General features: G+C 51.3%; 1 protein-coding gene across 1 annotated transcript in view; it reads left to right on the top strand.

Moving 5' to 3' along the window:
- Positions 1-284: 284 nt before the first annotated feature.
- Positions 285-13670, top strand: part of CIMIP2C (ciliary microtubule inner protein 2C) — a 36781-nt gene continuing 23395 nt past the window's right edge. The window contains exons 1-2 of the mRNA XM_082217990.1: positions 285-442; positions 5496-5769. Coding sequence (XP_082074116.1) covers positions 369-442; positions 5496-5769 — 348 coding nt within the window. The 5' untranslated portion in view covers positions 285-368. The remainder of the gene's footprint in view (positions 443-5495; positions 5770-13670) is intronic.

Raw genomic sequence — 13670 nt, 5'->3', positions numbered from 1 at the left:
TGCCAATAATAATAATAATAATAATAATAATTTTGATTTGATTTATTGTATTTCTGTGTTGCCTTTCATTCAAACGAATCCCAAATTGGCTTACAAACAATAAATAACAATGTGATAAGCTATAAGAGTATATCACACATATTATTATTATTATTATTATTAGGAAACAGCAGCTGTGATTCTGGAGCGCATTTCTCTCCCTTCTGCGCCTGCGCGGCTCCCCGGCCTCCCGCCCCGCCCTCCCCGTTGCTATGGCGACGGGTTTGTGACCGCCGCGGCCTACGGCCTTCCCTGAAGCCTCGGCCTCGCCTGGGCGCCTCGCCTGCCTCCCCGCCTCCCTGCCCGGCCGACGAAGGAGCAGCGCGGCCATGGCTTCGCGCAGCGCCGGGACCCTCCTGACCCAGTACAACGCGGCCTACGTGCCGCCGGGGCTCATGCCCGGGTGGGTCGCTGAGGCGGGGGCGCCTTTTGGGGACCGGGGGGGGCGGAGAGAAATGGGGGGGGGGCGGATAGAGAGAAAGAAAAAGCGCTTTTTTATGGCTTGCTTCTGCGGGGAAAGAAAAGGAAAAAGGCTTTGGCGCCCACATTGCAGTCGGGGTTGGGCTGGATGACCTCTGGGGGTCCCACCCAGCTCTGAGGTCCCTTAGTGTGGCAGCACAGGAACCTTGGAACTCCCTGCCACTTGATATCAGGCAGGGACCTTGGCTGCTCTTCAGCACATCCTTGTTTGGTCTGCATTGCAGTCGGGGTTGGGCTGAGGAACTTTGGGACTGCCTGCCACTTGATATTAGGCAGGCCCCTTCGCTGCGCTTCAGCACATCCTTGTTTAGTCCGCAATGCTGGCAGGGGGTTGGGCTGAGGAACTTTGGAACTGCCTGCCACTTGATATCAGGCAGGCACCTTTGCTTGATATCAGGCAGCACAGGAACCTTGGAACTCCCTGCCACTTGATATCAGGCAGGCCCCTTCGCTGCGCTTCAGCACATCCTTGTTTAGTCCGCAATGCTGGCAGGGGGTTGGGCTGAGGAACTTTGGAACTGCCTGCCACTTGATATCAGGCAGGCACCTTTGCTTGATATCAGGCAGCACAGGAACCTTGGAACTCCCTGCCACTTGATATCAGGCAGGCCCCTTCGCTGCGCTTCAGCACATCCTTGTTTAGTCCGCAATGCTGGCAGGGGGTTGGGCTGAGGAACTTTGGGACTGCCTGCCACTTGATATTAGGCAGGCCCCTTTGCTGCGCTTCAGCACATCCTTGTTTAGTCCGCAATGCTGGCAGGGGGTTGGGCTGAGGAACTTTGGAACTGCCTGCCACTTGATATCAGGCAGGCACCTTTGCTTGATATCAGGCAGCACAGGAACCTTGGAACTCCCTGCCACTTGATATCAGGCAGGCCCCTTCGCTGCGCTTCAGCACATCCTTGTTTAGTCCGCAATGCTGGCAGGGGGTTGGGCTGAGGAACTTTGGGACTGCCTGCCACTTGATATTAGGCAGGCCCCTTCGCTGCGCTTCAGCACATCCTTGTTTAGTCCGCAATGCTGGCAGGGGGTTGGGCTGAGGAACTTTGGAACTGCCTGCCACTTGATATCAGGCAGGCACCTTTGCTTGATATCAGGCAGCACAGGAACCTTGGAACTCCCTGCCACTTGATATCAGGCAGGCCCCTTCGCTGCGCTTCAGCACATCCTTGTTTAGTCCGCAATGCTGGCAGGGGGTTGGGCTGAGGAACTTTGGGACTGCCTGCCACTTGATATCAGGCAGGCCCCTTCGCTGCGCTTCAGCACATCCTTGTTTAGTCCGCAATGCTGGCAGGGGGTTGGGCTGAGGAACTTTGGAACTGCCTGCCACTTGATATCAGGCAGGCACCTTTGCTTGATATCAGGCAGCACAGGAACCTTGGAACTCCCTGCCACTTGATATCAGGCAGGCCCCTTCGCTGCGCTTCAGCACATCCTTGTTTAGTCCGCAATGCTGGCAGGGGGTTGGGCTGAGGAACTTTGGGACTGCCTGCCACTTGATATTAGGCAGGCCCCTTCGCTGCGCTTCAGCACATCCTTGTTTAGTCCGCAATGCTGGCAGGGGGTTGGGCTGAGGAACTTTGGAACTGCCTGCCACTTGATATCAGGCAGGCACCTTTGCTTGATATCAGGCAGCACAGGAACCTTGGAACTCCCTGCCACTTGATATTAGGCAGGCCCCTTCGCTGCGCTTCAGCACATCCTTGTTTAGTCCGCAATGCTGGCAGGGGGTTGGGCTGAGGAACTTTGGAACTGCCTGCCACTTGATATCAGGCAGGCACCTTTGCTTGATATCAGGCAGCACAGGAACCTTGGAACTCCCTGCCACTTGATATCAGGCAGGCCCCTTCGCTGCGCTTCAGCACATCCTTGTTTAGTCCGCAATGCTGGCAGGGGGTTGGGCTGAGGAACTTTGGGACTGCCTGCCACTTGATATTAGGCAGGCACCTTCGCTGCGCTTCAGCACATCCTTCTTTAGTCCGCAATGCTGGCAGAGGGTTGGGCTGAGGAACTTTGGGACTGCCTGCCACTTGATATTAGGCAGGCACCTTCGCTGCACTTCAGCACATCCTTCTTTAGTCCGCATTGCAGTCGGGGGGGGGGGGGGCTTGGCTGGATGACGTCTGGGGGGTCCCTGAGGCTCCTTACTGTGGCAGCACAGGAACCTTGGAACTCCCTGCCACTTAATATCAGGCAGGCACCTTCGCTGCGCTTCAGCACATCCTTGTTTAGTCCGCAATGCTGGCAGGGGGTTGGGCTGAGGAACTTTGGAACTCCCTGACACTTGATATGAGGCAGGCACCTTGGCTGCTCTTCAGCACATCCTTGTTTATTCTGCATCGCAGTCGGGGTTCGGCTGGATGACCTCTGGGGGTCCCGCCCAACTCTGAGGTCCCTTAGTGTGGCAGCACAGGAACTTTGGAACTCCCTGTCACTTGATATCAGGCAGGCTTCAGCACAACCTTGTTTAGTCCGCAATGCAGTTGGGGTTCGGCTGGATGACCTCTGGGGTTCCCACCCAGCCTTAGTGTGGCAGCACAGGAACATTGGAACTCCGTGCCACTTGACATCAGGCAAGCAGGGCCCTAAGCTATAGCTTGTTTAGCTTCTACGTAAATGCGGCACTGCACAAACACCCTTTAACATGGCCAAGGAGAAGGCCGGATTTAGGTTTGATGAGGCCCTAAGCTACTGAAGATAATGGGACTCTGTCCAGCTCTCCTTTGCCAACAACAAATTGTCACTGCTTTTCCCCCATGTTGAATACATGCTGTATGTCAAAATAAAAAAAATCCTTCCAGTAACACCTTAAAGACCAACTAAGTTAGTTCTTGGTATGAGCTTTCGTGTGCATGCACACTTCTTCAGATACACAGAATATGTATCTGAAGAAGTGTGCATCTGTGTATCGGAAGAAGTGTGCATGCACACGAAAGCTCATACCAAGAACTAACCTAGGTTGGTCTTTAAGGTGCTACTGGAAGGAATTTTTTTATTTTGACTATGGCAGACCAACACGGCTACCTATCTGTAACATGCTATATGGTAATTTATGGACCTCATAGGTATCTCGAGCCATTTGCACATGTTTCCATGCAAACAGTCCATGCAGAATGTCGGCACCCTATATATAGAAAGGAGCAAAGCTGTGATATTTTAGGAAGCAGGCTAGCAGGCAGGGCCCATGACTTACATCATGGGAGCCTACACAACACAAAACACTGTTGCTGGATGTAGGTTTTATTTCATTTGTTTTTTATCTTATATTTTGGAAAGGTAAGGTAGAGGGACCCCTGACCATTAGGTCCAGTTGTGGCCGAATCTGGGGTTGTGGTGCTCATCTCACTTTCTTGGCCGAGGGAGCCGGCGTACAGCTTCCGGCTCATGTGGCCAGCATGACGAAACCGCTTCTGGTGAACCAGAGCAGCACACGAAAATGCCGTTTACCTTCCCGCCAGAGCGGTACCTATTGATCTACTTGCTCTTTGACGGGCTTTCAAACTGCTAGGTTGGCAGGAGCAGAGACCGAGGAACGGGAGCTCACCCCGTCATCGCGGGGATTCGAACCGCTGACCTTCTGATCGGCAAGTCTTAGGCTCTGTGGCTTAACCCACAGCACCACCAGCGTCCCTTTTGGAAATGTACATCCAGTTTTTTCCCCTTTAATATTTTTAGGGGGGCCCCCAAGAGAGCGGGGCCCTAGGCTAGAGCTTGTTTAGCTTATACGTAAATTTGGCCCTGCCTAGAAGTCCTGGGCTGCCCAGACCACAAGGCCACCCTCTCCTTGGCCTGCTTGATGGGGTCCAAAGGAAAGGTCATCATGCAAGATATCTCTTAACCTCTGGGTTGTGGGTTCAAGCCCCCACGTTGGGCAAAACAATCCCTTAATTGCAGGGGGTTGGACTAGATGGCCCTCAGGGCCCCTTCCGACTCTACCATTCTATGATTTTGTGATTCAAGACATTGGGCACCAGCTTGGCTGCTGGCAGGGCATTTTTTTCAGCTGGACCTCACTGGCACCTCTCAGGTGGGTGCCATTGTTATTCTGTGAGAATGAAGGAGGTGTTCATGGCGAGATGCGGCACTTTGTTTCGCTATAAAAATATCACCGGCTGCAGGAGTTGCTGGAAGGAAGCGTACAAGGTGCCACTCCAGATTTGTGTAGCGTTCACTCCTTAGCCTTTTCTCCTCCCGAATATAAGGTTTAGGGTCAGAGTTTCCTTCTTTTATATGGGCCCCCTTCCCTGGTTCACGAGCCCCACCTGCCCCTCGTTTTCCTCTACAGCACATGCAGAAACAATAACATACATATATTTTTTAAAAAAAACAATACCTTTTGAGGAGTTCAGGCATTTGGAATATCAGCAACAGCCCCTTCTGGGTGCACGGCCATTCTTAGTTTGCCCCTTGTTGCCTCTTCCCTAGGGAGAAAGATCCTTTCCGCAGGCATAGAAATTGCCTGTTATGGCATTGATCCGAGTGCTGCTTTCCTTCGATTCTGCATCATTACTTGTGGTTGTTGTGGCCATGATTGCAAAGCGCTGCGCTTATTAGGAGAGTTGGGGAAGTGATTTCTCAAAAAAAGATACAGTGGTGCCTCGCAAGACGAAAAGAATCCGTTCCGTGATTCTCTTCGTCTAGCGGTTTTTTCGTCTTGAGAAGCAAGCCCATTGACGGATTAGCGCTATTAGCGGCTTTTAGCGGCTTTTAGTGGCTTATCTGCTGATCGGATCAGCTGATAAGCGGCTTGGGAAAAGGGAAAAAAACCAGCAGGAACTCGCAAGACATTGTCGTCTTGCGAAGCAAGCCCATAGGAAATTCGTTTTGCGAAGCACCTCCAAAACGGAAAACTCTTTCGTCTAGCGAGTTTTCCGTCTTGCGAGGCATTCGTCTTGCGGAGCAACACTGTAATGGCAGTTGTTTGGGCTCTTCTTCCCCAGTTTCGCTCACCTTCCACCTTTCCCCTCCACCTCCAGGTATCGTGGCCATGTCCCCAACGTGGCCTTATCCTTTGGGGATACCTATGGCAACACCACCATGAAGTACTTCCAAGATTTCCGAAGTGCCGCCATGGAAACCTGCGGCGGCCCCTACAGCAAAGGGGGCCAGTTCCCCACCCTCTTCTCTCCTGACCCCGGCCTGGTGATTGGGGCGAGGGCCAGGGGGTGGGACCGCTGGCTGCACACCCCCAACTACACTCGCTTCAATTTGGATATCAACCGTACGGCGGAACTGAAGGAATTCTACAAGGTAAGGCAGGAGGTCTGGATTCGCCGTCACCCCATGTGGCCATTGAACCCACACTGGAAACCATAGTATTGTAGGGTTGGGAGGGACCACGAGGGCCGTGCAGGAATCTTTTGCCCAGCGTGGGATTCGAACCCGCAGCCCTGAGATTCAGAGTCTCATGCTCTGCTTGTCACAAAGGATTCTGGCCTTTGTGTCACCAGGCCTTTTGCCCTCTTGTTTCACCCATAGTGAACTGAGACTGTGCCCTAGAATACACCCCGCACTCTTGCAGGGAACATTGCTGTGGCAGGAAGTCCTCATTTGGGGACGATCGGCTGTGTCGCTCATAAGAATTATTATTATTATTATTATTATTATTATTATTATTATTATTATTATTAATAATAATATCCTGCCCTCCCCAGCCTAAGCCGGGCTCAGAGCGGCTAACAAACGTAAAATAATACTGCATTCTAAAATCAATTCATTATAAAATCAGTTCATATCAAATTCATGGCAACCATTGGGGTGGAGTTCTGTGAGGATTGCCGAAGGAGGGGGTCAGACTGCGCCTTGGCCAAAGGCCAGGTGGAACAGCTCCATCTTGCAGGCCCTGCGGAAAGATGTCAAGTCCCGCAGGGCCCTAGTCTCTTGGGACAGAGTGTTCCACCAAATCGGGGCCACAGCCGAAAAGGCACTGGCTCTGGTTGAGGCCAGCCTAACCTCCCTGTGGCCCGGGACCTCCAAGATGTTTTTGTTTGAAGACCGTAAGGTCCTCCGTGGGGCATGCCAGGAGAGGCGGTCCCGTAGGTATGAGGGTCCTAGGCTGTATAGGGCTTTGAAGGTCAAAACCAGCACCTTGAACCTGATCCTTTACTCCACCGGGAGCCAGTGCAGCTGGTATAGCACCGGGTGAATGTGATCTCGTAGCGAGGACCCCGTAAGGAGTCTCGCCGCGGCATTCTGCACCCGCTGGAGTTTCTGGGTCAGTCTCAAGGGCAGCCCCACGTAGAGCAAGTTACAGTAATCCAGTCTGGAGGTGACCATCACGTGGATCACAGTGGCTAGGTCAGGGCGAGAGAGGTAAGGGGCCAACTGCTTAGCTTGGCGGAGATGAAAAAATGCCACCTTTGTTGTAGCTGCAATCTGCGCCTCCATGGAAAGGGAGGTGTCGAAGATTACACCCAAACTCTTAACGGACGGTGCTGGCACTAATTGCGCCCCCGCAAGAGATGGGAGTTGCCCCCCCAATCCCATATCGTCCTGACCCAGCCAAAGGATTTAACTTCAAGGATTTAACTCCCACGTAACCATGCAGCCACAGCTTCCAAACATCTGATCAGTGTGTCTGGGGCCGAGTCAGGATGGCCATCCATCAACAGATAGAGTTGGGTGTCATCGGCATACTGATGGCAACCCAGCCCAAAACATATCCCCATGGAACCCCTGATAAGCTTCCAAGGGACTGCTCCCCAGGGTCCCCTGCAAACTCACTTTGCAAACGGCGTGACCAGCTAATCCACTCGGATCGCTTAAGAACGGAAGAAGAGCCCCGCTGGATCAGGACCCACCTGGGCCAGCCATTGGCACCCCCTGGAGGCCAACAAGCCACCATCCCTGACTATGGGCTCATCCACGTGTACCTTTTGCCCTGTCTGCACTTTAAAGATCTGTCTCAAAGCGCTTGTTTGTGTGTGTTTTTGCCCCGGCACCCTCCCCGCAAAAACCCATTCTTTAACGCTGCACCGAAACAAGCGGCAATTCAGAATTTTCTGCAGGTTGCTGTTTGCTCCGATTCAGCGGCGAAGAGTGGGTTTTCACAGGGAAAACACTGGGGCATTTTTTTTAAAAAAAGTGCTTTAAAGCGCACACCTGTGGCTAGAGAAACACAACCCAGAAAGAAGTCCCACTGAGCCCTCTCTCTTGCTTGTTGCTCCTCGTCGTTTCATGTTTGCAAAGGAATCAACAGCAACAGAAGGGCTGCGTCTTGGCTGTGCAGCGAGTGAGCGCGCGGGTGTGTGGGTGGTCCTGGTGGATTTGTGGAAAGTCTGCTGGTGGGTCGTGCCGCCTTTTGGAATCCAGGAGCCAGACACCCTTCCCTCCCCCCCGTGCCAAGCTCAGCTTCAATATCTCTCGAACCCGGAGCAGAGTCTCTTTCTCCTTTCCCCAGCGTTAAGCAAGTCCACGGCAGTTACGCAAGCTATAAATAATGAAGAGTGGGTAGCCAGAATTAATGAGCTGAGAACGGACACTATTTATTCAGATCTTCCTTTTATTTGTCGGAGCTGGTCTGGATAGGTGGGTGGGGAAGTGGATCCAGCCAGGCTTATTTCCACACAGTCACATAGTCCAAGTTCCTGCGTAGCCAAGGCTTGCGCTAGATAACCCCTGGGTCTCCTTCTTACTCTATGATTCAGAGTTTGGTAGGTGGGCAGCCTGCCTGTCAGTCACCTCATGTCACAACGACCTCATTGCACAGTTTGGAAGGGATGGTCTCTCCTCCTGCTCAGCATCTGGGATGAACAATTCAATTGGGCCTTGGAAAGCTGTGGTTTTGAATAGAGCAGGTATGGCTGCTTTCCTTGCAGGCTGTATTTCCTTCTCCCAATCACCCAGTGCCAGATTTACGTATAAGATAAAGAAGAAGAAGAAGAAGAGGAGTTTGGATTTGATATCCCGCTTTATCACTACCCGAAGGAGTCTCAAAGCGGCTCACACTCTCCTTTCCCTTCCTCCCCCACAACAAACACTCTGTGAGGTGAGTGGGGCTGAGAGACTTCAGAGAAGTGTGACTGGCCCAAGGTCACCCAGCAGCTGCAGGTGGAGGAGCGGGGAAGCGAACCCCGTTCACCAGATTGCGAGACTACCGCTCTTAACCACTACACCACACTGGCTCCAACTATGGAGGTCGAAAACAGTCACTGAGGGTGTCCATGTGCCTAATCCTGCAAATTCTTCTCAAGTTCTTATGTAACGGGATGCTGAGCTAGAGATCTGCCGTGGCCCTGATCCAGCAGCTGCATGTGGAGGAGCGGAGACGCGAACCCGGTTCCCCAGATTACGTGACTACCGCTCTTAACCACTACGCCACACTGGCTCTCTCAAGAGCTCCCTGGGATTATCTGCGCATCTGAGCGAACGCAGCGGCACTCTCCTGATAGTGCAGCGCAGGGATCCTGACAAGGCTGTCCGCTGCCAAATGGCACCATGTCGAACATCGCTTGCCGGATCTCTCACGGAGCTCTTTGCAAGGCAGCCCTCGAGGAGAGGGAATTAATCATCCCAGCCATGTTCAGCATCCCTGCCTGCCATCATTTCTCTCCCTGACAGCCACGTCTCTTAGCGGTGGCCGGTTTCCCAGATTACGTGAATACCGCTCTTAACCACTACACCACACTATAGCTTAGGGCCTCACTTTCTTGCCCCCCCCCCCAAAAAAAAATTAAAGGGAAAAAACACCTAGATGTGCATTTCCAAAGTACAGTGGTGCCTCACAAGCCGAAAAGAATCCGTTCTATGATTCTCTTCGTCTAGCGGTTTTTTGTATTGCGAAGCAAGCCCATTGATGGATTAGAGGATTAGCGCTATTAGCGGCTTTTAGCAGCTTTTAGCGGCTTATCAGCTTATCGGATCAGCTGATAAGTGTCTTAGCGACTTAGAAAAAGGGGGGGGGGGAAACCCGCAGGAACTCGCAAGACATTTTCGTCTTGCGAAGCAAGCCCATAGGAGATTTGTTTTGCAATGCACCTCCAAAACGGAAAACTCTTTCGTCTAGCGAGTTTTCCGTCTTGCGAGGCATTCGTCTTGCGGGGCACCACTGTATAAGATAAGTTCAACAATTACTTTGATAAAATACATATTTTGTTATGTGCAAGTGGCTTTAGATAACTATTAGGTCCATAAATTACCATATAGCATACAGTGATACCTCTGGTTCCGGAGTCCCGTTCGCATGCAGAAGTGAACACAACCCGCGTCTGCGCATGCGTGGGTTGCTTTTCGCCGCTTCCGCACATGCGTGTGACGTCATTTTGACAGTCTGCGCATGCGCGAGCGGCGAAACCCGGAAGTAATGCACTCCGTTACTTCCGGGTCGCTGCAGCGCGCAACCCGAAAATACTTATCCCAAAGCTACTGCAACACAAAAAACAGTGGCAATTTGTTATTGACAAAGGACAGCTGGACGTACCAAGGGCCCCATTACCTTCAGGAGCATATCTATCCTTTGTAGCCGAGACCTGCTTTTCAAGGGTGCCCCCTCCCCTTTTCCCTTAACCCCCCCCCCCAACCCTTTTTTTGCAGAATTACAGGTGGTGGACATTGAAAATGCCCATTTCTGTTTTGCCTTTCTGATATACAGGGCCATCCCGGTGTACTGTTAGGAGTTTGAAGGGGGGAAGCAGGCTGTATGCTGAGCCAGGCCAGCTTCCTGATGAGGTGATTGCCTGGGTGATGGGCCATTAAGGGGAACAAAGGAAAGGGGCTCTGTGCGAGACAGCAAATGGGTGGCCACTTGCAGTTAGTTAGAAGGACAAGGCCAGGGTTCAGAGTTGCAGCGGTGAGGGGGAAACAGCAAGTTGGAGAGAGTGTCCAGTATATCTGAAGAAGCGTCTCCACCCCATCGTTCTACCCGGACACTGAGGTCCAGTGCTGAGGGCCTTCTGGCGGTTCCCTCACTGCGAGAAGCCAAGTTACAGGGAACCAGGCAGAGGGCCTTCTCGGTGGTGGCGCCCTCCCTGTGGAACGCCCTCCCACCAGACGTCAAAGAGAACAACTACCAGACTTTTAGACGACATCTGAAGGCAGCCCTCTTTAGGGAACCTTTTAATGTTTGATGCATTACTGTATTTTAATATTTTGTTGGAAGCCGCCCAGAGTGACTGGGGAAGCCCAGCCAGATGGGCAGGGTATTTATTATTATTATTATTATTATTATTATTTTATTTTATTTTATTTTATTTTATTTTATTTTATTTTATTTTATTTTATTTTATTTTATTTTATTTTTATTATAGTGTGAGAGTAACGTTTGAATCCAAGGCCTCAGCTATGAGAGAAACAAGACCCTTTTGGGGTGTTAATGCTGTGAGCCCCTCCATCGTAGGCTCAGGTTGTTGTTGTTGTTTAGTCGTTGAGTCGTGTCCGCCTCTTCGTGACCCCACAGACCAGAGCACACCAGGCACTCCTGTCTTCCACTGCCTCCCGCAGTTTGGTCAAACCCATGCTGGTAGCTTCGAGAACACTGTTCCACCATCTCGTCCTCTGTCGTCCCCTTCTCCTTGTGCCCTCCATCTTTCCCAACATCAGGGTCTTTTCCAGGGAGTCTTCTCTTCTCATGAGGTGGCCAAAGTCTTGGAGCCTCAGCTTCAGGATCTGTCCTTCCAGTGAGCACTCAGGGCTGATTTCCTTAAGAGGTTTGATCTTCTTGCAGTCCATGGGACTCTCAAGAGTCTCCTCAAGTTGTAGTTATGTGCAATTAAACCATAGATCCTAAAGGCACCAAAGTCCGCTGCGCCTCATTCCAAAAGGAATCACAAATCCCTGGAATCTCACGCCGCTCCGATAGTGGGGTGGCGTGCAACTGCACGTTCACTTCTCTGCTTCAGTCGCTCACCTGCTTCCCATTTCCCTTCCTTGTGTGCACAAATCCATTTACGCCATCCACCTGCAATGCAGTGCTGCTTCCTTCTCTTCCTCTCACACACTCCCTAACAGCTCGGTCGGGTGCCAGCAGGTTTTTTCCACAACTTCAAAGCCACCATAATGCCCCCTAACACCTCAGCAGCTGAGACAATATCTGAGCAGAGCTCATTTCTGCCTGCTGAAGCCAAATTCTCACAACCAATTGCAGAGGAAGCTTCGAAAGACCACAGAGGGTGTTCCCAGCAGCCTTTCCCCCTTTCGTAGAACAAATCGGAAAACGTGGTTGTTCCTTTGATTTTTAGTGCATCTGCATGCATTTTAACGGACTATCTCATTTGTCCGTGACGCAGCGGATTATGCAAACTGCCTTAGCCTGCGGGGAAAGATGGGGGAGCAGGAAGGAAGCAAACCTTGCTGTCTAGTTGATGCCCACCTATCCTAAAAAGAGGACCACCTGTCTGCTTGCCAACAAACTACCCTGTGCCACCAGTGTCCTGACTGACCACAGGCACATCCCTCAGGAGCACCCATCACAGCCCACCAGTCTTGGATCTGACTGCCTGGAATAAGCAAAGAAGGACAGAAAAGAGGATTAGACAAATTCATACAGGAGAGGGCTATCAATGGATGTTAGCCATGATTGCGCTGCCTCCGCAGTCAGAGGCAGCCATGCTTTTGAGTAGCACTTGCTGGAAATTGTAGGAAGAGAAAGGTCTCTCCTGCTTGGATCCTGTTTGCAGGTTTTTGCAGGAAACTGGCTGGCCACTGCAAGAACAGGGAGCTGGACTAGATCGTCCCCCTGGGGCCTGATCCTGCAAGCTCTTCTTAAAGGAAGGAAGGCGCTGTTGTTCCAGGGTGCAGGACTGATGACAGGCTGTGCGGGATTGCTTCAGATGGCCCAACCAAGAGAGTGTGTCAAGCACTTGGTCCAGTATCCCTGAAGGAGCATCTCCACCCCCATCATTCTGCCCGGACACTGAGGTCCAGCTCCAAGGGCCTTCTGGCGGTTTCCTTGCTGCGAGAAGCCAAGTTATAAGGAACCAGGCAGAGGGCCTTCTTGGTGGTGGCACCCGCCCTGTGGAACGCCCTCCCACCAGATGTCAAAGAGAACAACAACAACCAGACTTTTAGAAGATATCTGAAGGCAGCCCTGTTCAGGGAAGTTTTTAATGTTTGAAGTTTTATTCTGTTTTTAGTGTTCCGTTGGAAGCCACCCAGAGTGGCTGGGGAAACCCATCCAGATGGGTGGGGTATAAATAATAAATTCTTATTCTTATTCTTACTAGCAAATGCTTGGGCAAGGAAATGGGACCATGCAGTCTCTGCTAGATTTTTATCCCATCTTTCCTCCAAAGAACAGAAAGCAACATTCACTGGTTCATTTTTCCTCCTATTTTTATTATGCATTTTGTATTTGTTATATTGCACTTTAATGTTGTGAACCGCCCTGACATCTATGGATGAAGGGTGGTGGAATAATAATAATAATAATAATAATAATGGCCTCCACCTGTCTTAAATTCTCTCTATAATCCCGCGAGGCAGAATCGGCTGGGAAGCAGTGATTTCCCAAGGCCACTCAGTAGGGAGTTTTGCTTCCCGTTGCAGGGATTTGAACCCGAGTTTCCCTGGTTTTAAGTGCAATGCACCAACCCAGCCTTCCCCAATGCCTGTGCTGTTCAGATGTTTAGGACTACATCTCCCATCAGCCCCAGCCACCACGGTAGCTAGCCCTCCTTTCCAAAAGCTATAGTGAGGACCACAAATGGACGTAAAATCAATCCGTCAAGGCTATCTTAAAGATTATATTCCCCCGTACAAACCCGCCCAGACTCTGAGATCTTCGGGGGGGGGGGGTTCTGCCTGTCCTGTCACCCTCACAGGGCTGCTTGCTGGTGACAAAGGAAAATCGCAGGGACAGTAGGTTTCCCAGGTTCAGATCTGTAGACACAAGCAAAAGACTTCAGCTGGTGGGTGGAAGCAAAAGAGGAGGCCTGGTCGTTTCTTGTTGCAACGAGACTTCAAGCTACCACGTGAGATGAAGCAGAAAGTCCAGAACAACGGTTACATCAAGTTTCAAAGTCCCCCAAAGTTCCCCACGATACATTTCAAGAAGTGTCACAAAACCTCCTGCCGTATTTCCCTATAACGGGAGATGCAGGACAGAGCCTTTTTGGTAGCTGCCCTCAGCTTTGAAACTCCCTGCCTAGAGAAGATAGACTGACTCGCCAGCAAAGTGAAGATTGTTTCCTTCCGACAGGCATTTGGGAACTGGCTGC

Source organism: Podarcis vaucheri (assembly GCF_965113315.1).
Source record: "Podarcis vaucheri genome assembly, chromosome: 3".
In the NCBI taxonomy this organism is placed as follows: Eukaryota; Metazoa; Chordata; class Lepidosauria; order Squamata; family Lacertidae; genus Podarcis; species Podarcis vaucheri.
Note: the sequence above shows the minus strand (reverse complement) of the source record. Positions and strands in the feature narration are given on the sequence as shown.